This window comes from Podarcis liolepis (genome assembly GCF_965112155.1).
Source record: "Podarcis liolepis genome assembly, chromosome: 6".
NCBI classification, from domain to species: Eukaryota; Metazoa; Chordata; class Lepidosauria; order Squamata; family Lacertidae; genus Podarcis; species Podarcis liolepis.
In genome coordinates this window covers 62662704-62690571 of record NC_139559.1, presented here as the reverse complement: position 1 = coordinate 62690571, position 27868 = coordinate 62662704, and the positions used below count along the sequence as shown (strand labels likewise).

Here is a 27868-nt window from a genome sequence, read left to right as displayed (position 1 = left end):
AGAAGTGCTTTTCATGTCAGAATAGTAAAAACTGAAGCATCCCTTTGTGTGCTTGTGTATGTACAAGTCCAAGTGTTTCAGAAAATGTGTCAGACACTAGTGTCAGACAATTTCAATTTAACTGGGGCATAGCAGATTTCTTGACCTTTCTTGACATTTTAGAGACGTTCTTGCTAAAGCAAATGCATATTCTTACACAGGTGTAATAATTCTGACCTGTTTCTGGCATGACCAACAAAACCGACAAAACTAGCCTGCAATTTCAAATGCGGACTTTCCATAACAATCTGCCTATTTACCGTCATCAACAGAGATTATTCTCTGTATGGTTTCAAATAATGGAGGAAATCAGACACTAGGTTAGGGACACGGCAGAAGTCATTTGTTTATTAAGAATTCTTTGTTCATCTCTATTTGTCTGTACCACAGTGAGCTGAAGTTATGTTGTCTCAATTTAATTAGTAATTTTGAAGAAGCTAAACCTACCACATCAACTCCAGGCTTCCCTGGAGGCAATTTTGGACGAGATGGGGGTCTAGGTGGAGGAGGCGGGGGAGTAGGGCTGCTGCAGGATGCCAACGGGGTTGCAGGTCGAGCAGGAGATGATGAACCTGAAATAAATGCACACTATAAATATGGTGTTGAGCTGTCCTTACTGCAGTTCTTACCCACCTTTATCAAAAACCCCAACACAGAGCAGACCATCAAGCAAACAGTTGCCCAAACAGTTTTTGACTTAGGCTGGCAGCTGTTGCATAACAAGACAATTCATATGTGTAGATGGGAATTGGATAAGATCAGAAAGTTGCTAAGTCGCAATAAAAACAGAAAAGCTTATTTTCCTGCTATTATGCCAATGAAAGTTTCACATGCTCTTGGGCAATGATGATATTGTGTCTACACACTGCTCCTACATAAACTTCTTTAACTTAAATGAGGAAGCAGCACTTGGAGAAGTGAACCCACTTTAGATGAAAAAGTGATGTCTAAAAATACCAAAATATTGAAGTTTTTGGGGGGTATTCCTGAAACTTACCCATTCCTTATTATGCTCTTGCAATAAAAGCATAATATGTTCTTGTTATGCAAACGTAAGTGGTGCTGCAACAGAACGCAATGATGTAACAATGGAATACCCATTTATTCTATGGTGTACAAAGAGACAAGCCTTGCACAATTATTTTCATGTGATTTTAACTGTAAGATGCTAGCAAATAAGAGAATAGCTAAGAACACTAGAATGGTGAAAAGACTGATGTTACAACGACTTGGAATAAAATGCAGATATTTAAGAAATTGAAAAATAATCTCTCTTCCAAAGTGTATAATGGTTTTTTCATATCATCATTGATGACTATTGAACAAAAAAGGAGGTTAAACTACAAAAGGGAAGATTATTTAAATGGCAGTTTAATAGTTATTGATACGTATCAAAACACAGTCCAGCAATTCCATAGCAACTTATATAATTTACTATGCCAAAATAGGATAAATGTTTTCTAAACTTAAGAGTAGGAGATAACAATAGAAAATGACTGAATAAGAGCCCAGGTTACCTTCAGTGGCATCTAAGCTACAACAGTGCTGCTCCTTTGCACCTACTTGGAAACATCAAAAGTCTGCTGTCACAGGAGGAATTCCTGCTGTGTCTTCTTCCCATTCTAGCATTATTCTTCCTGGAAGTTGGAATAATAGTAGCATGGGAAGGACTCACAGCACGGACTCCTTGTACATACTGTGAACATATGACAGATGTTATTGAGTGACACAGGAAGGAGCTATGCTGCAGTGGCTCTCATGCTGCTAAAGGTAGCAAACCCCCTCCCCGTTAACACCCCTTCTTTATTGGGCCATTCTGGTGTGTGACATTTTGTACATGTCCCTCCTTCCTCCCAAGGTTAAAATGGCAGGTATTTGTGAACTGTAAAAGGCAAAGCTGTATTCCAAATAGAAAAAGGAAGGGAAATATATTCCACATTCAACAGACCACCAGTTCCTAAGTCAGTCAGTCCTTTAAAAGTGAAACAAGATATTTTACATCCAAGTTGTGTATGGGTTGGTTTTATCATATCAGCATTACAGTGTTGATCGTAAGCACTGACTGCATTACATGCTTCATGCAGTCAATGGAACACGCACACAAAACACACAGCTATCAGAAGATGATTGATGGAGCTTTAAAAATATAAGGCTAGATGATTATGTAATGATGCTGCATTTGCTAAGCATGCCCTAAACGCTTCCTTGCTTAAGGTAAATTCTTGGAAAAGCATTGGCTGTTTAAAATATTTTGTATTTATTGGTGCATGATAAACTCCAGTGCCAAGTACCAAGTTCTGTCCACTCAAACCACTATTTCCCCTCCTCATTAAAACAACATAAAACCCCAATTATGCAAAACATGCACTACACAAATATTAATCCCAGATTACTGAAAAACAAATTATGGCAGCATGTGTGATCCAGTGTCATAGAGCTACCAGATTTGTGTCCTATGAAACTTCAGTGAAACAGATGGAAGTTTTGTAAGAACCCATCTGTCACCTCAGTGATCAGCTAAAAGAGGACCTCTTACTACAGGAACAACATCAGAGTTTTACATCTAGATGTTAAAAAACGAAACACCTTGTAACAAAATCAGCAGATCTCTTCATCATTCTCATATATATATATATATATATATATATATATATATATATATATATATAATATATTCTCAAATAGAAATCACTATAGTTAAAACAAATACGGTTTCATTATATTGCTGCAATTGCAGCTACACTAAAAGTAATCTTCTTCCATTTCAGCATCAGACCTAGGTAGGTTTCAATGTTTTCTACATCCATGGCATTTCATAGCAAGAATAAATTCAATTAAAATTCATTTAGTTTGCTAATCGTTAATCTCTTAGCCATGGAAAATACTCTGTTTTGAAAAATAAAGTCTAATCAAGTTGTAGTTTTGGTGATAATTAAAACCTTTCTTTTGAGTTATTAAGTGAATCTGATCAGCTTTCTGTTGGAGCTCTACTAAAGAGTTAAGAAAACAAGTTGCATAAATCTTCATACTTGCCCAGTATTGGGCCTCATTATTCTTAGTGGGCCTTGCATCTGCCTAAAATATGCAGAATATTAAGGACAGCTGTCCACACTTGGAAATAATCTTCCATATACAGACCAGCTCTAGTGAGAGCACACACAGAGAAAGCTCTCCCACTTTCAGCAACTTGTCTGAGTACCTATCTTAAGAAGCATGCAAACCAGAACTACATCATGTAGGTTTTTAAGTTAGGTAGGGAATGAGCCCTGGGAAAGAAATGGTGCATGTATGTATGCCTAGATCATTCTAGGTATCCTTTTCTCCTTAAGTGGATTTATGAAAAGTTCTCTGCCTAAGGGCTACCAAATTACCTCTCTTGCCCCCAGTGCCTCTCAGAGAGCTGCATGCACAGTAGACAATGCAAAGACTCTCTTTCACACTTGCATATCTTGCAACCCAAGATGTCATGAAACAATTACTGCTGCATTTTTTCCTGCTAATTCATCACCCACACTCACATTTAAAGCTGAGTTACTTATTATGCAAGTCTATTCTTATCTCCCCAGAAGTAAATCATCTCAAGTACAATGGCATTTACTTTCAGGTAAGTCTGTATAGGGCTGCAGCCCTAAGGTGTGTGGGAGGATGTGCAGCATGTTTGCTAGATAGTCACAGACAGTGGATTCCATGATGTCATATCCTCTAAACCTTTGTGGTAGGAAGGGGAACAATAGAACCCTTAACCTCTACTTCTTCCTGTCACTATGAAATCTTTTTTCCTACCTGCAATGGGGAAAGACATAACACCCATAACAAACTATAGTTCCCAGGATTCTTTGGAGGAATCCATGTGCCTTGAATCTGCATTAATTGTATTGTGTGGTTACGACCTTTACAAAACATTGAATCTGCTGTTGAGATGCTTTAACATTTCTTTGATGGAAAATTCCAGATTAACTGGCCTGGTGGATCAGGCCAGTGGCCCATCTAGTCCAGTCCTAAACCCAGGACCTGAGCGCATCAGCACTCTTCTGACTTGTGTTCCTAAACAACTAGTTTTCAGATGCATCCTGCCTCCAACAGTGGAGGCTGAATATAGATATCAGGGCCAGTAGCTGTAGATAGCTCCATGAATTGGCAGAATAAATGTTTGCTAGGCAAGCACAAGATCTTTCCTAGTTGTGGTACAGTATTTCCATCATATTGTTCATAGATTGCACCCAGCTCTAAATTGGAAGGGTAAGAAGAAAGCCTATTAAAAGCTTCACTGGTTTTCTGAGGAAGGTCAAGAAGATTCTGAAGTTCCTTAGCAAAAGGAGTATCTTGGATCAACACTTCCTCTTGGAGAAAAACAAGGAGCTGCCCTTTCCTTGACGGGCAGAAGCTAAACATGGTTGTACAATGGGAGAAGACAGAGTTTTAACTAGTTGCTTTGTAGCTTAGGAAGTTTTATAAATTCACCTTAAGCTCTTTTCCAACTATGTCTGGTATTAAAGACATAACGCTCTCCTGTAAACACCAGACATTCAGCAATGGCAGGGAAAGAACACACAGTATCAAGGGTTCAAGGTTAAATTGGACCACGAGAGCACAGAATAAAAAGAAAATAAAGAAGCCACGGGGCACAGTACAATCAAACAATGACTGATGCTTAAAAGCCAACCAACTAAGAGTAGCTAAAAAGGTTTTGTGTTCACACGGCAGCATTCATGGCCACATTGAAGCACACTCAAAGCTGTTTAGACATACCACTGGTGCTTCCTGTGCCACCGCCAGAGCTGGGTCCGGGTGATGACACCACTGTTCTGTAGGTAGGCGGTGGAGGGGGAGGTGGCGTTGCTCTCTGTCCCACCCCAAAATCTTTAGGAGATGCTGCTGGTGCTAAGTTATCATCTTTAACGTGGGTCTGCTCAGAAACTTTCTTCTGAACCTCTTCTAAATTGAGTGGAGATGGAACACTGCGAGAGGTTTCAGCCTCTGGAGGCTCATCTGGGGTTTCTGATGCCACAGGTGGGGACACCACCTTCTCCCGTGAAGTCACCTCTGGAGTTACGTTTTCCGGGGACTGATCAGAAAAACTGATCCACTTATCCTCCGCGTCAGCAGCAACAGACTTGGGGGATAATACTGGGCCAAAAATGGTATCCAAGTCATTGATTGATGGTAGTTTGTCACTTTTGACCTCTGTTGCTGTCTGGTCATTTCCTGTGGTCAAAGTAGTTGATTTTAAACTTTAACATCAACTTGTACAGATGCTAAGTTGTACTAATGTTCTACGTAAGTATGGGGCTTTTAAAATCAGCTACATTCTAGCACAGACATTTTCATAACGCATTTTAAGGTGCTACTAGGAACATAATTCATGTGCACAAATATCTACATAATAGGGTGTGATATATAAATACACAAACACACACACACACAAATATTAAAGTGCGTTCCATGTTGACCTGCATGTAAATATGCTGTCTACTACGTATCTCGTTCATACCAATATACCCAAATGGAGCTATTGCTATCTAGGAAAACTGCTTGCTAGGGAAAAGCCAACAGAGCGCCTTTGTTAGTAACAAAATGGTAAAGTACATAATTTGAAATTCAAGCATGATGACGTGCATGTAGATAAGTATATTTGTGCTGTGCAGTATACACTGTGGGATTATTTTAGCATGACCAATGAGAATATAGATGATCAAAGGGCTCTATTCTTGAGTTGAACAATCATTATTATCTGTAATTTCTGGGCAAATGGAGTGTCTTCTTAATGGAAAGGAAACCGATTTGGCATTTTTTCCTCTCCTCCATGGCTGGAAGGCAATTTGTAGACAAAAAAAAAAAAAAAGCTATATGAAGGATATATAAAGAGTGTATTATAAGCTCTGTTGCATTTTGGAGCATCTGAAAATTACCCCTCTTGTTCTAAAAGCACTAGGTATGATCTCAAAACTTCCACTTCTCTTCTATGCTTAAAGTACGCATTCTGTCCTGTGATTAGGTGCTCACTGGATCCTATTAAAAAAAAGTTAAGTGAACTAAAGGCCCACTGAAGTCAGCAGGCATTTCAGAATGATTTTTTTCACAGTTTTGCCATTCTAACCCCATACTATGCACACATAATGAGAATGCTTGTGTGAACATAGAGATGCATTTTCCCCATAGAATATCCATTCTTTCCATTGTCCTAGAACCACTGAATGAGCAGGTTGTCATGTCTATGCATAAGACTGTCCAGTCATCTCTTTGGTCCACAATGCTGCATGCTGCTTTGATTCTGCAAAACTGTATGTTGAACCTTTATCTGTAAATTCAATCTAAAAGGAGTATGGGAAAATTACATTTCATGTCATATTGTCATGTAGAAAACTTTATTTTACCAATTAATGTAAGGTTTGTGGGAAGGGGGGGGGGAAATCCTATTTTCTTTTTGGCTCTGTTCGTGATTCACATAAAATGCACAGTAAATTAACCTGGGGAATAAATGATCACACATGGATGTGCATTTCATTTGCATTATATTCACCCTGCATAGATACAGGGTTGGAAGTTGGGAATTGCAGAGGACACAATTTGTAATTCAAAAGTTATAGACAGTTGAAGAGAAATACACTTAAAACATCAAGTCTGCAAGTATTGTTGTACAAGGTAACATTTATGTTGCATAGTATGCTAATCTTTTTAGAAGCCATCTTTGTGTTTTCTCATTTAAGCAAAGCAATTAATGCTCAAATTTACAAGTCGGTTCATACAGCTAATGATGTTCACTTGCAACATGAATTATATGCTGGTAAGCTCCTTATTTCTTGTCTCTGAGTACCACAATCACTTGGATCCTGAGGATCCTTTCAAGAGTTCACATTCAGAGAACAGGGTTTTCTACCTCTCACTTCCCTCTGCAGTCTCCTGTGTCCCAAAAATATAATCCTGGAGAATGGAGGCGGTATGAGAACCTCGTGGGCTGCTGATGGAGGGGGAGGTGAGATAAACCATTCCTGCCCTTGCACGACTTGGAACCTAAGTTTATCTGTTTGTGCAAAGGTAGGAGTGGATTTATCTCACCTTGCACGAACAGAGAAACAACTTAGGACCCAAGTCATGAAGAAACATGGCTTCAAGAAACATTCCTATATAATTTTAACTACATTAACTCATAGTTCTGTATGAAGACCATACTGCCAAGATATAACCTTTATTATTCTGAATTACATCTAGGCCTAAGTGTGCTGAGATTCATGACAGGCTCACTAAAGTTCCTCCGATTTTTCTTCTTACCCAAACCAGGTATAACACAAATTATTAGTTTGCTGACAGAGTTATTGACAAATTGTTCATACAAAATGTTACTACCATAGCTGTACTTTAATGGGAAACGTGTTCAATATCTGAATACAATACAGACATCAGAAATCATTTTAAAATCTCAAGGGGTTTAGAAAAAAAGATTATGCACTACTTAGGCTTGTACTTCTTTTTTTGCTGAAGAAAGAAAATCTGCTATGGTATCTGAAGGCAGATGAAAATATTAAATGCCTGGATAACATATATGCATAAAATGCATCTAATTAGATGGTTGTTATTAGGAAATGATTACAAGTTTTCATATTCTGTTCACATTACAAATTATAATTTGCACTGAATAGAAGCACAGTTACTTTGCAGTAAAGCAGAGATCTTACACATCTAAAAGTCATTTATGCTAAACATACTTACCTACTCCAACTGTTAAAGGAGAACCAGTGCGGGGAGGTGTAGCTGGAATATTCTTAGGTGGAAGAGGTGGAGGTGCTGTGAGCCAAATGGAAGAATTTTAAGTTAAGAATAGACAACATTCGTCAAATAAATAAATATAAACTCACAGTCGTATCTAGAGATTCAACCAAAGGATGGCTGAGATCCAAAGTCTGTTCCGCAAGTGGAAGCCACTTCTGCTTGGGCAAGTCCCCTAATTTTTGCCAATTCCCTCCTCTAGCTGCAGCCACCACATTTCATTCCATGCTGTCCAGGAGGGTCCCTGACCTCTCAGAAGCAGCCCTCTGGTTTGACTGCAATGGAAGGACAAAGACCCCTTGTGTGAATGGAATTCTGTTTGCATTTCTCTGTATCCGCTACAGTCACAGGGTTGGGAAGCACAGTTGTGTTGGGGAGGTAAAGTCAAGTAAACTTCACACGACTGTGTGTAAGGGTGCATGTGTACTTCCCCATCCCCAGGTTCTACCTATTGCTGCAGGTGGCTCTTGAGAGCAAAAAGGGTTTCTCATCCCTGCAGAAGAAGATAGGTAAAAATAAATAAATCCCTCTTCTCCCCCCATCACCATGGTCTAAGCACCAGGAATCACCTGCCTTTTGTTGTGGTTGATATTTTATGAGATGACAATTTTTTTGTTTCCAGTCTCCAGAGTGAACTATATGTTTTAAAATAAATATTGTTAACTTTTATTCTGCTTTTCCACATCCACAAATCCAATTTTTGGTTCTTATTAGGAGCTTGTGTATTTATGGCATGCGGCACCGGTTGCTAGGTGACTTGTCTTTCGGATAGGAAGGAGTCAGGTTTAGCTTTGCAAATTGAGATCACAGAGGCTTTTCTCCCCAGGGACTCCGAATCGTCTCTTTGCCTTTTCTGAAAGCTGCGTTTCCAATGCATAATTCAACTAATATCTCTTTGCTTCCATGACAGTATAATGAGCAATAACCCTCAACATTGCCACTTCCATCTCACGTTTCTGTGTTTTGTAGTGAAAAACAAAATGAAAAACCCCAACAATTTTTCAAATAGGAGATGCCTCAACTTACTTCCAGATGGAAAAGGTCGTGATGAATTTGGTGATTCTACACTTGGACTTGCTGGCTGCACAGAACCCCAGACCTCAGAGTGATCTATGGGAGCTGAAGTCACAGACATATAACATGATGCATACAAATCTAGAAGTAACATGAGAACTTAATTCCAAACAGAGCTTCTCTTTAGCAGCATCAGTCGAATCGAACACTGAACTGTAGGAGTTACTTGATAGATTATGGCAGGAGGAAAATGAGAAGAGAATGTAACGAGAATATGATTTTTTTGGAAATAAATTGTTAATAACCATTTTTCAAAACCCACAAATGAATTTCAGTCCTGGGAAATGCATATACCACCAAATCAGTGAATACCATTCTGAGCGTCTTTCTGCCCTGGATGCATGCATACACACACACACACACACACACACACACACAGAGAGAGAGAGAGAGAGAGAGAGAGAGAGAGAGAGAGAGAGATATCAATGGCCTCCTGGTGCCTCTAGCCAATGAGGAAGTTAACTGCTTTTCTGGTATCAGGATTTCTGCCAATAAAAGCAACATGGTTGGAGCTGTCATATGCAAAACACAAAAGCTTTACAGTGACACCTAAATTACCACAAGCATTCCCCTAATTCAGTGCTGAGTTAGAATCAACACAAGAGATTTTCATGCAGGTCTGTCCATTCAGATTAATGAGTGAGGAAAGGAAGTATTCGGCCCCATTCTCACCTCGGATGGCCTGATCCCATGTTTTTTCTGGGTCACATATAATAGGAATCAGCAACCCAGCTTGCTCTTGACTAAGGCCAGGATTGGGAAAGGCTAGGAAGCACTGGTGGAAAGTAACAAGTGGACTGTAAGGGGTGTTAGCTGAACCCTACACTTAGACTTGGGACAAGATCCCCTTAGCACCAACCACCCCACAGGGCAGAAAAGCAAACACTGGACAAATATTAGTTGCTTCTTGTCTAGGAATTAACATCATGTGGTTGCCTAGAAACTGCTAAACACTTCTTTCTCCTTTTTAACTTATGGCAGATTTCACCAAGTGCACACATACATACTCACAGACTCATTTGCGTTCACAAACAGTTTATATTTATTTATGTGATTCACTGAGTTTGTAGCCCACCCCTCTTCAGAGAACCCGGGCATATGAAATAAAGATGTAAAACAAATTAAACAAAACGTCATGTCAGACATATAAAGGTACATTGATAAAGTTAACTGGCAACACCTACCTTCTGACTTCTCTTCTTCAAATGCAGACTCCAGAGGTGGACCAAATAGTGGCGCTAGTACTGCAGGATCTTCCGGGGCTTTTTTGCTGCAGCACAACACAGATGCTGAATGATAATTATGCGCAAGGATCTTTTATTCAGCAGTGGTGACAGGCAGAGTTGATTTTGATTTTTTTTTTACAGTAGGGGTGGGGAACCACTTTCAGTTCAAGGCAGCGTTTCCTCAAAGGAAAGCAGTTGAGGGCCGCATTGCAGCGGTGGGCAGGGCCAGAGGCAAAAAGTGGGTGGAGCAATTGATGTGACTTATCTTTGTTCAGTAGGCTACATTCCATAAAGAGGGAAAAGGGACTGCCTTTTCCTATAATGAGGTGTGCACAGACTTGACAGATAGGACTTGGTAAGCCAGAACAAGAGCACGTACATCATTTGGGTACAAGGATTCCACACCATCCATGGCTTTGAATGAGGTTTTTTTAAAATGTAGTTTAACATTTATACTAACCTTAGAAGCTCTGGAGTAGGTGTTGAACGCCTGGGCCTTGCTATCTCTTCACCTGGCACATAAGACACCATTTTAAGGTAATTTTCTCATAGTGTCTTCTAGAAAACTTGTTCACATAACTATTTGATAATGTCAGCACCACCACAGTGTTCCTTCGACTAGTCCATTTCTCACTAGTTTTAGTACTTATATAGTACTAGCTTAACTATGTTGTCCCTCTCCAGAATAATTTGAACCAGTTTTCATAATTCATGTCAACGTGACCCTGAATGGCCTTCCAGCTTCAAATTGCTCCCCTCACATTACCCATGGTGGGTGTCTCTTAACAGAATATAACTTGCTAAAAATATTATTCATTTGCTATCTTAAAAACATATAATGCATTTGTTGTGAGATAATAAACTGACTCCATGACTTGCCATTAACTTATTTTCATGTGGCCCAATTTTATGGAAAAGCTTTAGAAAATCCCATTTCAGCCATACCCTTCATCGTTTCAGATTACGAACATCTTGTAATTTTAGGCCCTGTTGAACTGGTTTGTGCATTCAGCCAATTGCAAATACTCCATATGCCTTTTCATTTAAAATGCGTCATCTCATTTTGAGACTGTCAGAGTCTGTTAATTTTACATTATGGATTCATGCATAATTTAATACTAGTGCATGGAATAATGTCCTCATAGCATTTTGAGGACTATCCCATTAACAATATATAGACTTTAGTCTCTTAAAAATTAGTTGTTGCAATGATTCTAGAGTTTGAAAATTAAGATGTAAAATTATGTAATCTTGATGATTCTAAATATATCCAACTTCCTGAGATATATTGTGTCCCAACAAAATTCAATAAATAGATATACTTACTAGATAAATTCCTTTTAATTGAACCCTACAATTAAAAGCAAAAACTACAGTTTAGGACTATAGGATTATACTTTTAGACATGTACAATAAATGGCAGCTTGCCTTAGTTGAAAAGAAAGAAAACAGAATTAGGCATTAACACTGCTAAAATAAAATATACATTAACTTGGATTCACATTCTTCATTTTGGACGTTTGTACCCCAGTGCAGATTCATTCACACACATATACCAGATATAGGCAAATAGAATATTTGATTAGCTGTTACAAATGCACTGTCTGAGAATTTCAGGTTTTTGAATCAAGACAAACAAACAAAAAGTGATCATACATTTTGGAATTGCAACGATGTGCCAAACAAATCCAGAGAGCTTGACAAGTAATTTATTTACTGTTCTAGAACTTCTTAATGAACTCATACTTAGTCTCACACACTTGATCACTGGCTTTGGACTGAAATCAAACATGTTTCCAAGCAGGCTTTAATATTTCAGAAGATATAAAGAAACAATTGGTGGGGACAGGGGGAAGGAGATAAAACTTCGGAAAGTAGGAGGCAGGTGGGAAACAATGTCTGAATATGCAAAAGGTATCAGAACAGCTGTCAACAGTATTTGCTATAGCAACACGGAAGATACGGCAAATTTACTGTCAGTCACTAATCCTCATGTCTCTGCCACCATCATCCATCCATCCTTCACTCACATAATGTTCCTGCAAAATGCATGTATTGTCAAAGAAAACAGTTTTTCTAGGCAAATTCTTGCAAAAACCTCTCCTTTCAAATCACGGTTTGTAATAATATCTCCACTAAGAATACTTCTAAGCTACAGGAAGAGACAGTAACACCAAATTTCAAGGAAGGGAGTTATTAAGGACAACAAAATTATTGTTAGCGCTGTAGGCAGAAGTCTGGTGAAAGAGAATTGGTTCCTAGCCAAACATGTCACTAGCTGATTCTTGCCAAGATTTCGATTCTGTAGTCAGTCCTCAGAAAAATATTCTAATGGATATGCTAGGCATATTATCGGCCTATGAGATATCTGATGTTAACATGTGCCAATTAAACAAATAATGTTCCATCAAATTCTCTCTTTTGAAGCCAATAGTAAGCTGTAAGACCAAGCTATTTTTTTGCACATTTTTGTTAAATAGGCGCCTTCTCACATCAAGAGAATACATTGCAGGAAGTATATGGATGTATTCTTATTCTGGAATAGCAAGTGTGAAAAAATTCTGGTCAGAACCTCAAAAACAAAAGAAAAAGAAAAACAAACAGGGAAGTTCATCTTGGAAATAGCTCAATTCAGTTAGCATCGTTGCTTCCTTGTTCTATGCAGAAATTGGTTTAAAAATTTTCTGAACAATCATGAGAGTTGGCAGACTGTTTATTCAAAATGAAGTAATCCAAAAATTATCCATTTCTCCAAGAATGACAGTTTCTGTGTAGGACAGTTTCAAGAGTGGCACTACTCTTTAAAGACATTAAAGAATTCCTAAGCAATATTTGATTTATTTAATAAAATTTAGAAATTGCTTGACTGTTTTTTTTAAAAAAAGATAAACAATAAAATCAAGAAAATTCACAACCCTACTTTAAAATATACACAAGTTTAAATACTAAAACAGATTAAAATTACCTCAGCTTTCTAAGTATCTAGGAGTAGGTTTGTCTAAACAGGAATGTTTTTAGCAGGCACTGAAAAGAGTACGGTGAAGGCACTTGCTTGATCGCAATAGGCAGGGAGTTCCAAAGAGGAGGTGCTGCCACACAAAACAATGGATTTTTTTTACAAATGTGGAACAGGTATTATGTGGAATCTGTAGCAGTGCCAGTATGGTTCCATTCAGTATTTCAATAACAGAAAAAGGCTGCTACAGATAGCCACACACCCCTGAAAGAACAGTAATTTTCACCTAATTACTTTTAAGTTAGATCAATTTGCTGTACTTGCAGTTCACAAAACTAATTTAAATTAAACCCAGATGACAAACACTCCCAGTCGTTCGTGCTACTGATTTAACGCGAAAAGTCATCTTACCGGGCTGCGCCTCTGTTATCAGCAAAAAAGAAGAGAGAAAGGTACCTAGTCAGAGAGTGACAGATCAATAATAAAAAAAGGACTTTGGATGATGAGATCTTCCTCTAGTTTCACACATTAAGTAAACAATTTCCCCAGATTCCCCCTGTCTCATGAAGACCCCGACCCTATCTGATGTCCTTTTAATGAGTAAGCTATATAGATGTCTGCAGAAATTTTGGAAACAAATGGTTAACTTTGAGGCTCCTTGAGGCCTATTGCAGCAAATACCAAAGGGGCTGCCCAGCTTAGATACTCTGATAGGATGGAACCTAGAATGGCAGCCTGCACATAGCATTCCAAATTCTGGAACTGACCAGGGGGAAAGGGTTAAATACTCCCTCAACTCAGAGCTGCTGAGGGGCTCTTTGTCACTGCTCTTAAGTTTTTAAAACAAAAATTATCCAATCACAGATCTACCTTGTCGTTTGTAGTTCGACCCATTGATACCCCATAAACCTAACTAAAGGGAGACATGCCATAGGTATGGAAGGGTGAAACATCGATTATTAAGAAACCTAGCAAATTTTAATCTGCCCTCAAGGTCCCCTTCTCATATCTCTCTAGTAAATCCTTGTTAAAAAATAAATTGGCAAATTAGAGTTCTACTGTATTGGCTTATTTGCAGCAAGAAATTAGTAGAGAAATACAGACAAACAGGCACACACGTCACGAGTTTTCCGAAGAATGATCACATTAATTCTTATAAAAACAGGAAATGTGGCATACAAAAGTACACAAGATGCAAAGAGAGATTAGGCAAGCCATCCTTCTTAATTCCCCCGTACCAAAATGGGTAATAATGTATTTATGACTGTCCAAATAAAGGAATATAGGTGAGACACTTGTTGAACATGAGTGCATAAATGTTCAAAAATGTTCTTGGTTATAGATTTAGATGAGATTATAAAAACAACAGAGCTGAAGATGCACAAGGATCAGTTTTGAATCATACTGCAATGCAAATCAAACTAACCAGGAAATGCCGAGTAATTGATAGCATTTATGCTCTTTTATGGGTGTGTTGTCTTCAGCGCTTAGATACTTTGTTTACTGGTGGTATGTAAACCTCTAAAATAAATAAATATAACTGAAGCAGCAGTGCTCTCTGGAGAGAGTTGGGCTATTTTTGGCTATAGCTTGGATACTACTGTGCTCATGATCTCACACAGTTTCAGTAACTTCAGTGGAACAATGCCAATGCACACTAGCAAAGAATTTGTCAATACATATTTTCCTTTCATTCTTTCCAGTAAGCAACTGCTTGCCACTTCTACTTATCTGTGACATTTAAGGCTGGGGAAAGGAATCTGCAAATATCTAGTATGCCACTAATTTAGCCTCACATTTCATCAACATTTCTTTTTCAAAGTTTGGTCTCGGCCCACCAAACAGACACAATTTTCCTGACTTTATATTTGTACAAAAGCAGACCATGGATCTGATCCAGGGGCAGAGAGGCCCCACTTCACTGCCTGAGACAAAAGAGGAATGTGTCATGCCATGCCACCCTCCTGCCACCCCACAAAATCCTCCCTTACCTGGGTTGTGCGGCAGCACCTGAGAAGCAGTGGCGAGCTCTGGCAGGATCTTGTAAAGCACATGAGATCTAGCCAGAAACTGCCACTGCTGGTTCTCTGCTAGTGGGGCGCCCATGAGGGAGTCTCCTCATGGGTGGGCCAGCCCTGATCTGATCCTACAGAACATCATATGAAGCAGCTGAGACCGTGCACATATAGCCTTTTAAACAAAGCTAAGATTCACTGATCAGCTGCTGGCCAAGGGGACTGAATTCTGTTCTTACTGCCAAATAGCCTTACAACAGATTTCAGCTTTTTTAAGAGGGCTACATGCCCTCAGCTGCAACTGTTGTATCGGGAAGGGGTAGCTAAGTGAAAACCTGTTTACACATGCGTGTAGTAGCTAGTTGAACTGCGGAAAGTGTGCACATTATTGCAGGAAATAGTTCCGTCATGATGAGTCTACAGATAAGATGAAAGTGCCTGTCATGTTATTCTCTTCATGCCAGTGCAGGTTGTTGCTGCAATTGTGCTTTTGCTCTGACTTCCACCACAAAGCAGAGTAAACCAAATAGGTCTAATTCTCATAAATATGCAACATGTATTCCTTGGCAGGATGGGTACAGATGTCATAAGCCCAATGAAAGTGAAAGAAAACTACTGTGGATATAAAAGCTTACACATGAATTTAGTGGTGGAGGTGCTAACCCCCTTTTTATGTCTCCATAATTTAGGGAAGGAGTCAAATTAGCATATCAATATAGCAAAGTCCTGGATGTCTGGTTGAACCAGACTGTACAGCAGTCTTCATGTTGTCTAAAAAACTTGGAGAAATTAATGCAGTGAAATCCAGCACTGGATCTTCAGCTGAAGAGTAGTATACAAATTTAATAAATAATAATGGTGATGATAATAGGTCACAAAATACTATGGCTGAATGATTTTATGAACAGCCAAGAAACCAGAAGTAGAGTTACAGAGGTTCATACTTTACTTGTGGAACTTTGCAAAGTCCCCATTTATTCCAGCATTGTTAAGATTTAAAGCTTCATACCATTACATATATTTATGTGCAGTATGAATTGAATGGGATTAGCCACCACTCATAAAGAAAGCCAAATGGAAAATTACCAGTACCTGTAAATAATAAGATTTTGCATTTTATATTCTTGGTTTTATAGACTGTTTTTTTAAAAGATAAATAAAGTGAATACTTGCTAATGCAAATAATCCATTAAAATGATAGATACAAAGAAAGAAAACGGGATAGATAATTTCTTACCGGACTTTTCCTCTATAGAATGCATTAACAAATGGAGAAAAGGGAGGGAGAATAAGCATTTTCTAAAAACATAAGCATTTATGCATAGAATATCACTATGAAATGGCATATCCCAGTCTCCTGTCCAAGCAGGTCTGCTCAGTAGTAAAATGGGAAGTATGCTTAGGATTGCATTACAAGCAAACTAACAAATTCTGAAATGCCTAAAAGGTTATCATATACAAAACAGAGTAAATACTCATATAGAAGTGTAAATCAGTAATGTAAGTGCAGTCTGATCCCAGCTTATGCATACTCACTCAGAAATATGTTCCACTGAGATAAATGACATTTACCCCCCCAAATAAGAGTGCATACAATTGCAGTCTTACATTGTAAATACCCAGTTACACATTGCTGGTACACCAAATAAAGAGAAACTATATTTTCATACCCCACAATCAATTTTCCATTAAAATATGTATACGGCAGTAAACTGAGTATCCTGATGGACTTTAAAAGCTGTACCCTTCCAAAAAGTGTGGACTTGTTTTTATTTTCTCCACAATAGGCATTTGCAACAATTTTGGCTTCTTACTTTCGTGAAAAGCTATTTGACTTGAAAACAAACTTTCAATGTTATATTACTGTTATGATGGTGATGTTACAGGTGCTTTGTATACAGCCAAATACTGCTACATTCTTCTGGCAGTTATTTGAGACATCATTCTGGCAGTTATCTTGAGAACAGAAGTAGTCAGGAAAATGCCAATCATTATCCTGGCTTCCATTATCAGATTTACTTTGCTAATAAGGATAATAAAATAAACCATTTCCAGAAAATAGGGATGATAGATGTGATCCACTAAGTAACTGAAGATACATGCATTCTCTTCTGCCTAAGTAGGCTAGTACTATCACCCCCACCCTATTTAAATGAGTAGAAAACTTGTGGGTTATACATTTAGAATAATGAGCTTCCTTTTGTAATCCAATAAGAGACCTATTACAACTCAACAGAAGGCTCTGAGTAGTTCCTCCATCAAACACTACAGAAGAAACCTCTCACTAAGCCTCAGTTTCAATCAAAAACTATTTGTTTGCCATCTACTTAAGGAATGGAATAAAGCAAGATTCACAAGACAGGTTCTTGTTGTGAAAAAACAAGTTCTTACTGTGGACTGCTGTTCTCAGAGGATGCTGAAGGTTATTTGGGAGGCTGGGCACCTCCTCTGCAGCTAGCAAACAGAGCAAAATGATGGCCTTTCCATACTCCCCAGAACAAGACTGGAAGTGATTGGGGAGCTGAATAAACAAAGAAATATTCCCCAAAAACCTCCTTTACCTGGACCATCCTGACCTGGGAAAAGGTCACATAAGAAAAGCCTCCTCGTCTGGGCGTTCCCCAGTTTAGGAGCTGACATAATAAATGAACAGGCACATACAACAGCTCCACTGCTTTCTTGGGGAGGAAATGCAGCTTGTTTGCCAGCCTAAGCTTGCCCTTAGTTGGGTTTACCCACTCTGTCTTCAAAGCCTCAGGCAGGTGCAATGCCTAAGGAGGACCCCATGGGCGTGGCTAAGGGGGACAGCTGCCCCTCTAGATCAAGTAAATCAATAAAAATACTTACCTGAGGTTCTGCACCCCCCCCCCAGCATGAAGCCTGCCCCTGCTAACATAAATCCTGACTACGCCCATGGAGGACCCTGTGGGAAGGCGATTCTTGCTCCCTTCTGGGTGGCTTCTGCAGCATTCACCAAAAGCACCAGGAAAACTTCCAAAGGAAACAGCAGGGTAGGCTGCTTTCTGTCTTACTCCAAAAGTCTTCCCCCCTCTGCCACTTCCTGTATTTGGGGATTCAGACCCGGCCTCATATAGCTGCATGGCCTGGCTAGGAATGAAACCCAGGGTCAATGGGAACATGGTGGCTTAGCTTTGCGCAGTGGCACTATCGTAGCCAATGAAGGGAATGTGTTGGCTTGCTTCTTTTGGGGGTTGTCATCCCTCCCCCAACAAAGAGAGGAGGTGCCTCTTTGGAACCCATAGGCTGCAGGCTTGTGGGAAGTACAAGAAGCCCTGGAAGAGCTTCTAGAGGAGGAACCAGAGTGGTCCCTGAAGTTCCTATTTCCTCTTGTCCTAAGACTGGCCCTGGGACCTGCCCTTCCATCCCCTGCTATAGACCTCAGGAAGTATTCTCTTTGCTACCTCAATCCTCCAATGTGCTGCTCCATTAAGCATGCATGCTTGCTATGGGCATGCAAGAAAGTTTTATGAGAAAGAGTTCTGTGATGGGTTCCACACGCAGCCACATACCTTATGGGTCAGGGATGCAGAAGCAGTGCCCCATGGTAGATCATGTGGAGCACCCAGCCTCCTTCTGCCCATCATCCATCAGCATCAAGAGATTCTGGTACACACCTACCCAACTCAGATTGCTGCCCTCACCCTTGGAGCCACAACCCAACTGCCAAGCCTAGGATGTGTTAGTAGGAAGGGGGAGGGGATACCTGGAGGCAGCAACCAAAGGAATAAAGGGATTTCTACCACCTCCCACCCCAAAGGAAGCAGGAACCATTTCGGCTCTTAGGAGCTCCAACCAAGCACCACCTGGAGGCTTGGCAGGTAAAGCCAGTCTGTTAAGTGCACGGAAGTCCCTCCTATATAAGGAAATAAATTCTGCTTTCCAGCTCTACAGCAGGTGCCTCCCTGAAGGTACTTAACACCTTATGGGATCCTCTAAAGAATATGCAATTCGTATTCCAAAAGAGGTTTGGTTTATTTCTGATAACAACTTCTCATTTGTCTCTTATCTGGACTCCTGGTTGTCCTCCTTATTCTATTTATTTTGAGACACTGCAATATCCAGCAAATGCTACTCACTCCCAAGTGCCTCAATCCTGTTTTATGCTTCGGTGTTTGAGCAGATGGCCATTGGCTAAAGCAGGTTACAGGGCAGAGCAAAGCACTGCTAAGTCTATTAGCTTAATTGACATGGAGGAAGAAGTAACTATATATCAAAAAAAGAAAAGAAAAAGAAAAAAGAAACACACTAAAAAAAGAAGAGAAAAAGAAAAGCCCTATCGGTGAAGGTGAACCCTCCTGCTGCTTGTCTTGTGCCTCACTACTCCATCCACTTTTCTTCTTTCCTGGCTCCAATGCTAGAAGTGACTCAGGAGCAGACAAAGTGCCAAGAGAAATTAACTGCGGAGATGTAAGTTACAGGGAAAGACCATCCCATCCCTAGCTTTACTTCCCCTTACCTAGCACCTATGTTCTTTTCATGATGCCCCCACCATGCTTGTTCTGCCTTGTTAGAATACCTCTGAGGATCTAGGCTAAGGAGAATCAGGTGGAATGAATGTAAGGTCAGGCTAACTTGGCTTCGCTGAATAAAAATGTCAAACAGAAGGTATTCTAGGCCTAGAGAACAGGATGACAGGACAGATTAGAAGAAAGGAAACCAAAAGAGGGTGCAAGAAGGACAGTGAAACCCTACACAAAAGGACAACAGCAGGTCCTGCAGGCCTGGAAAATGTATGCCAGAGCTCCTTGGAGCCCTATAGACACGATAATAAATAAATGTAATTTTTGAAAGAATTGCTAATCATATCTGGAGTTTCCACCCTGCTTGACTTTTGTTAGTGTTTTGAAATTTAATGAAATCCTTAAGCACACAGTCCTCCGCCTCTTATAAAAGCTTAAAGGAGCAGAGTAGTCAGCCATGTCCTCTATATACCACCCTAGGTGCCTTATGGATGAAATATAAAGACTTTATGAGGATGCTGGCATTTACCGTTTAGCCAATAATAGGATGTGGAAAACAAATATACAATGCTTTCACACACTAGATGGAATCCAACTTTGGTGAAAAAAGTGTTGTGTTAGAAAACAAGGCATCACTTCTATTGATGAAACAGAGTACAGTCTTTTGAATTAAATACCCCAAATATCTTATTTAATTTACTGCTTTCAAATATAACAACAGCATGAAGTGCTGCTGTCTTAGAAAAGAATGTAAAGCAATGCAATTTGCTTGGTATATATTCTGTCCTTATTAAAAGAGTGTAGTTATAGAGCAATTTAGTTCAGTTATTCTTATTAGCATCCTGCTCTCCCTAAAGAGCATTACTGCTTTACATGCCAAGCTTCCTTAAGACGTACAACATCAGTAGATCAGGAAGCTGCATTTTCTGCAGTGCAACAAAGCCATCATTCTGATTTACTGTTCCCACATCTTCCACAGCCCAGGAAATGAGTGTCACAAATCAACTCTTGAACCTGGCTTCCATATACAACAATATAATGCCCTATTGTCTTGCCTCCAAGCCCAGCTGCAACAGCGTGGTGACTGCATAATGACTGCAAAGCTCACTTGCTAGAATAAAGACCAACCACCACAGCACATAAGCAAAAAACAGAATGCAATAGCAAATTTAAAAACAACATAAATGTGATCCCAGCAATATTGTTAAAACACGTTATGTAGTTTAATTTAGTACAACTTCAGGGTTTTTTTGCTTTGGTTTACAGGGTAGAGACCAACAAATAAATAAACAAAAGTTGACATTGACACCTACTTCCTATTATGTAGCTAGTTCCATATTATTAAAACTTAAGTATCAGATGAAAATGCAATTGCTAAAAGTCAATCAACATTGGAAAACTTTATTTGATTGCAAATTAAAAACAGCTAATGATAATTCATTTTGTTCTATTGTAAACTGAAAAGCTTTTAAGCAATTATGTACCCACAGAACACTATTACTTAGAACAGCAATTAATTATAGATATAAGTTAGTATTAGCTGTGACTAGGGATCAGTTAGGGGCGTTCTACAGTTTTTCTGTTGCCAGGATATATTCTGTCATGGCTTTCTCCCAAGAATGTCAGGATTAGTACTTCTGTGAGGGTACTGAAAAGTCCTGAAGCACTGTTCACCTCACATAACTGTAAAACCCTGGGTTCCTTGCAAGGGGGAAAATGAGATATTTGCAATGTAGGTATGAATTAGTAGCATGTAAGTAAGTCTTACATTTACATTTTGTTTGTGTGCCCCTCTGTCAGCAGTCTACCCTTGATTTTTAGAACAGTGGTAGACTGGATAGAAAACAAAACTAAGGATTTAGAAGTGATCCAAGGGTATTATCTCTAGCATTTCTTGTCACTAAAGCAGCATCCCATTTTCCAAAAATAAGTTGATCTTTGCAGCACTCTCAACCTAAGTGGGTTTTCCCTAGCAAGCTACAAAATTCAGCCTTCCGCAGGTGCTGTGTGTTCAGCAGCGCCTCCAGTGACAAGGTTATACAAAAGCTTTGAGAGAAAGTATTGCAATGTATTTATCAGTTTGTGTATGTGATAAGTCTGTTTTACTCAACAATGCCAGGCCCCTGGCCCTAAATGCAAAATCATTTATCAAAATAAGAAAACTGTTTTAGCAGGAAAAGATAATCCATCCTCTTCCCCTCCCCCCCAAACATGCTCTCTAAATTGAACAAAATTATATAGATTTGATTCAGCTGCCATATATGCTTGTCCTCACTTTAGATTAAAATTTCCAGATGATAGAAGCAGAGGTAGCTAATCTGACATCCTCTAGATGTTGTTAGAATAGAGCTCCCATCATTCCTGACCATTGGCTATGGGGCAGATGGGAATCGTAGTCCAATAACACATTGGCTACTTTGGATTTAGAGTAAAATTTTAGAGAAAGCGTATGGTTTCATGTACAAGCACACAAAACAGTGACTTCTGAGATTTTACTTTCACATTTTTTTATTCCACAGTCCTCAAAACTCACAAGCAATACTACTGGACTATGGCCCCACACATAACACAATTTTTAACAGGCATTGTTGCCTAACCTCCTTAACAAGGGAGCCTACAACTCCCACCCCCCCAAATCTGAACAGTTTAGGGGGGTGAGTAAGATTTTTTTGCAAAGCTTCAAGGCAAAGACAAGTCAGATAAGACTTTGAAGAGATAAAGCCCACACTGAATATATAAACTGCTGCTTGCCCTGAAAGGGTGCAGTCGCCATCCCTGCTCCTTTGCTTTCCTATGAGTTCTGGAATCTCCAGTGGGAAATGGATACCGTACAAGTAATTTCCACAAGGGAGAAGGTCCTCCAAAGCCTTTATCTCCAGGCTCTCTCTCATGGCTGGCAACCTCTTTTTTATTTCACTTCAATAAATTATTTAAAACACATTTTTTCTTACATGCTGTCATTGGATACACAAGGACTAGTAGCTTACCACAGCTCTGTTCTCCTTATCACAAACACTTTCGTTGTGTTCACACTTCATATCTCCACTTATACATTTAAAACATTTTACAGTGTAATCCTATGCATGCTTAATGAGGTCTCCCTGTGTTCCGTGGGGCTTTCTCCCCGGAAAGTGTTACAGGAGTGCAAGTCCTGCTTACGTGCAAAATTTTCAGATGGAAATAGCATGTGGGGAAAGTGCTTAAAAAGTACCTCTCCCTCTGTGCCAGTCTTTCCTTTCAAATTGCAGCCTTGTATTCTGTTGGGGGTGGGGGAATCCTCCAGATCGTATCACAGAACTACTTGCCATGTCTTCTCCTTCTCCAAGGGGCAAAACAATACCATCTTCATTCATTCTCTGCTGCCCCTTATGACATAACAATCCAGACTATTTCCAATAAATTAGATTCTGACTTTACATGGAATCTTACGTTGCCAAATTACAGCTTTACACCTTTAAGCATACATAATGGCTGGCTTTCAAGTCCCAGAGGGTGGCTCAGCATAAAGCATAGGAGGGTGTCTACTTCCCCTAAAAAAAGATCAAGGACCTCTCCTGAACTCACCGAATCAATATATGGCTATCTGGCTTGTGGGCGTGTACCTACAAAAATGTGACCCTATTTTTAACAAGTAAAGTCATCTATAATTAGTAATGTCTTATTTTTTGTTAAAGTGCTGCAAATGTTTTTTCTTTTGGCATGGATCAAAATAGCCGTGCCATTCACTGATATGAGAAACATTAGGCTTACTGAAATGTACTTGGCATGCACAGAAAGTTGCTAGTGCAGTTCAGCAATATACTTAAAAAAGCAACCTGTCAACATGCAGAACATATTTTTCAACACATCCCAAACCAAAAATAGTTTCTGAAAAGCCTCGCCATTGTGTGATAAAACCAAGATTTGTTATAATAAAAATGCTAATACAAGGAACAAATATAACAAGAAAGCTAAGCAAAATTAATTTTTGAAAATCTAATCAATCACCATATTAAAAAAGAGTTTTGCTTACCACTAGAGATGGCGAAAGTGCAATGTTGCCTATAGAGGCTTTCAGTTCATCAACGGTTGCCGCACTCTTAAGAACATCTTTAGACTGCAAGGGCTTAATCTTAATGTTGAATTTCTTGTGTGCCTCCTCTTCTTCTTCAGATTCACTTGAGGAATAAAAGTGCTTTCCTTTGGTAGGTAGATCACAGTTAAAGAGAAATGTTGTTGAATCACAAAATATAACTTTTGGAACTGATTGGCAAGGGCCAACAATGATAAAAACAGATTTACAAATTCCAGAGAGCAACAGCAACCAGCAGCAGCACCGTAAGATATGAGATGGTTAATATTGCGGAAGGCAAACTATATTGCTACTGGGCCCAAGCCATTTAGGATTTTGTACACTAGTATTAACATCTTGAATCGGGCCTAGCAGCTCACTGCCAAGCAGTGCAGCATTTTCAGAACCAGAACCCTACCAGTTGCTGCAACTTCCAACTGTCTCCAAGTGCAGCCCTGCACACAGCAGGTTGCAGTAGTCCAAATGGGAGATCAGTACAGCATGCTTAGCCCAAGCTGTTCTTGTCCAGGAATAACCACAGCTTGTGGACCAGCCTAAGCTGGCCATTAGCACTTCTAGAGGCCATAGGGGCCACTGGAGACTAACACAGGCAACTTCCAACCTGCACACATTTAACTTGTGCGCATTCAGCTTTACACGTTTGGCTAAAATAAAATAAAATAAAAGGGGTGGAAAGGAAGCGGGGTTCCAGGAAAAATGATTTTGGCAATCCCATCTGCCACAGAACCCAATGTGTTTTGACTATATGCAATTTTGGCTTTACACTTGATCACCAGAACATAACCCCTGCGTAAGTTGAGAGTAGCCTATAATAGATTCTGGATCAGCAAGTACTCCCAGACTACAATCCTGTACCTTCAGAGTAAGCGGAACCCTTTCAGAACAGGTCATCCACCTAATTCCTGGACACAAGATCGGTCCATCCACAATACCTCCATCAGGATCAATTTCAGTTTCTTGGTCCCCACCCAGACCATCACTGCCTCCAACACTAGGCATGAGTGTTGGCTCCTTTTTTCTTTTTATAATGATTTGTTAAAATTAAATTTTACTTATGGCCACTATCTTTTCATTCATAAAGCCTCTTGAACATTTTAGGCTCCTTTGGGAGGAGGGGCGGGATATACATTTGATAAATATATAAAATAAAATAAACTTGAGATACTGATGTTTCAGGGGCATCCAGCAGTAGGGAGGATGGCAGCAGGTGGCCACACTTGAACCCACACTTGTTTCAGAGTTTGCAAACTCAGTTGTAAAACTGACCATGAAGGATATAGCCTGGTTCGTCTGGTCTGATGCTGTATCCTTCTTCATCAAGCTCAGGTGAATTCTGGTGCAGCAAACATAGTGAAGCAATTAGAGTACTTGCAAAACATTAAGTAATCACTCTTTCCTTCCCCTCTCTCACACCAATTGCATATTAATAAGAAGCACTTGTCCAATAAACTATTGGTATATGCAATGCTCTCTACGCTTAACTAAGAATGAAGAGTCTACCCAGGAACCTGTTTTCTCAGCCAGGCAGTCAAACAGTTGTGCTAACTGCTCTGATCTCTGTGCAGTAGGGGGAACGTGGGGTGAAAATATTAAATAGATAAGGAATATGTCTAATATAAGAAAATGGTGGCTTGGAAATATGGAAGACATCAAAGCATTATCTATGCAAACATTTGCATGAGACCTCTTGCTAAAGAAGGGCTCATTTCCAGTGCCTGATAGAATTTTCTTTTTGCACCTTTGCCTTCTGGTTGCTACTCTTTAAAAGTGATGTCCCTGTATCAGAGATCAAGTTGGCTCTCATTTATTAAATAAAATCTAGCTTCCACCTTGGTTTACATGGCCATGATAACATTTACAACAGAACCAGCTGCTTCTTTTCTGATGGTTTACAAAATTCCCATGTTGCTTCCTTCTTCAAAAAGCTCCAAAGTGATTTACAACTAAAATTAAAATACAGTAATAAAATGCATAATCATATAAAAACATAATCAGAATACAAGCATCCTATCACTGGTGCTCCCAAGAAGAACATCATGGACCATGGTATGGAAAGTTGTCAAACGATCAAGGACAATCAATGGGGACAATTCCCCCATCTCTCTGCTGACACAAGGTATAATACAGGATGGCCTCATTGCCTAAACCAGGCCTAAACACAGAATGAAGTAGATCTAGAAAATCAGCTTCATCCAAGAGTGCCTGGAGACTAGAGCTGGTTGGTGCCCACCGACTCAAGAACCGGGCTCAGCAAAGGGACATTTGCAACCAGTCAATAGTTATACATAACTTTTGGGTCTAATGAAAATTATGAATGAGTAGTCTTGCTGCTGGCTCTTTCGTGGGACTACTCCCTCTCTCAGAGAGGCATTAATTATCTTCTTGGGCTAGTTGGCCATCCCCTCCCTACTGGATGTTATCAGTCATAGCATGTACGGGGGCAAGAACACCTACACCCTTCCAAGCACATCATCCACATTCTCAAGCCTTATTGATACTCATCCATGAACATCTGACAAAATAGTGTTCTGGATACTCTTAGAAACTGGCCTGCTATAATAGTGAAATCTAGGTCTCCATGGATACAAGCAATCATATCTTCAACATGCCTTACAAATAATTCACAGCAGGGCATTGAGAGTTCCACCATATCCTTCAGGCCAATGTGTAAAAGCATCCTATAAAGCTCCTTGGATGAGACACCAAGGATGATGGAGGCAGAGAAGTAATTTTTTACTGCCTTCACCAGCACAAAATAGGCTTTACAATGAGCACACACTTGCTTTCAACTGCATTCATTCCAATTCTTCCTCTACTTGCATTATAATCATATTCTAACCTGCTTTATTGCTCTCAACTCCAGGGTATACCATGGTACTACTTGGGCTCAGGCAAAGCCCTTGGGGGTGAACATAGGGCAAATCCTAAATTGCAAAGATAGACCAGGACCTCAACCTCTCAGCAGAAAAAATACCCCAGAGTCTCCTGGAAGCCAATTGGTTCCATCAGTCTTCGACGGCAGACCATTCTAATAGGCCCCCGTCTCTGCAGAAGAGAAAAGTAATTGACAATCTAAATCTCGACAGGAGGGGATCTGACCATGACAAGGGAATGCAGTTACAGTGAGACACAGCTGGTTGATAAAGCCAAAAAGGTACTACCAGAAAGAGCAGTTTATTTGAACTATACTGTCTCTATATCAAATCTCATTTATTGAAGCATTTTCCAAAAAACAATGTCTGGAAAGAATGCATGACACATGTGTTAAAAAAAATATTGTAGCATAGCACTCTATTTATAGATATTAATCATGCCAAATAATGCTTCAACCCAAACACCCAGTCTCCTCAAACTGGGCATAGTAACTGTACTAAAAATAATAGTAATATTTTGATTATTTTACTTATAATGCATATATATATATTATATACTTGGTATACAAAGTGAAGAGAAAGAACTTCACACAGACACACACACACACACACACACACACACACACACACACACACACACAGACACAGTTAGGGACTACAGTAATTTTGTTATATTACCAGATCAAGTTGTGTGATTTTAAAGGTGATCATTGTAAACAGGAGCACACTTGAACTTTTAAATTCTTTTCAGCTAAAGCAAGCAAAAACTATTCCAAAAGAAATTTTAATTTCTTCTAATTAACTTGGACACCTTCCATACTAACAGCATGAAATCTGTCTGAAATGGCGCCCACCTTATTAGCATAATTGGTCTTGGTAACATTTTATTGGCTCTTTCCCATTCTTCCAAGGCAATTTTGCACAATCTAATTAACACGAAAAGATTAGAAGATATTCCAAAGTAGGGCTAGGGCATCCCTTTGAAGCAAGGGTGCTCAAATATGCAAACACTCCTTCTCAAATGACTGCGAGGAGAACCAAAGCGGTCTGTTCTGCTCACCCTCCACTCCCCCCGCCCAGGCTAGTCCCACTTTCCACAAGGCTGTGTGGGGCTGACTGCCTATAACTCCCATGATCCCTAGCTAGCAGGACCAGTGGTCAGGGATGATGGGAATTGTAGTCTCAAAACATCTGGAGGGCCGAGGTTGAGGAAGCCTGACCTAGAACTTCAAGAATGGTTGTTGCAGGACAAAAACCAAAGCTGTTGCTGATAATCCTCATGCCCCAAGGGCCTTTCAGAAGCAGGTTTGCTTTCTGCCCCACGCATGGTGTTTTCAGAGATGAAACATCTTTACATCTACCTGGTTA

The 27868-nt window shown here is 39.6% G+C and overlaps 1 protein-coding gene across 24 annotated transcripts in view; it reads right to left on the bottom strand.

Moving 5' to 3' along the window:
- SGIP1 (SH3GL interacting endocytic adaptor 1) overlaps positions 1-27868 on the bottom strand; it is a 134907-nt gene that overhangs the window by 35187 nt on the left and 71852 nt on the right. For 14 of the 24 annotated variants that reach the window (XM_083510491.1, XM_083510490.1, XM_083510471.1 and 11 more), the window contains 9 exons: positions 24906-24960; positions 23568-23743; positions 11430-11454; positions 10564-10615; positions 10062-10147; positions 8830-8922; positions 7747-7821; positions 4789-5244; positions 487-611 (listed from right to left, as the gene is read on the bottom strand). In XM_083510491.1, the coding sequence (XP_083366617.1) occupies positions 487-611; positions 4789-5244; positions 7747-7821; positions 8830-8922; positions 10062-10147; positions 10564-10615; positions 11430-11454; positions 23568-23743; positions 24906-24960 (1143 nt within the window). Of the gene's footprint in view, positions 1-486; positions 612-4788; positions 5245-7746; positions 7822-8829; positions 8923-10061; positions 10148-10563; positions 10616-11429; positions 11455-13470; positions 13483-16311; positions 16324-23567; positions 23744-24905; positions 24961-27868 lie in introns of all 24 variants that reach the window. The other 10 variants (XM_083510482.1, XM_083510483.1, XM_083510484.1 and 7 more) reach the window with 2 other exon arrangements.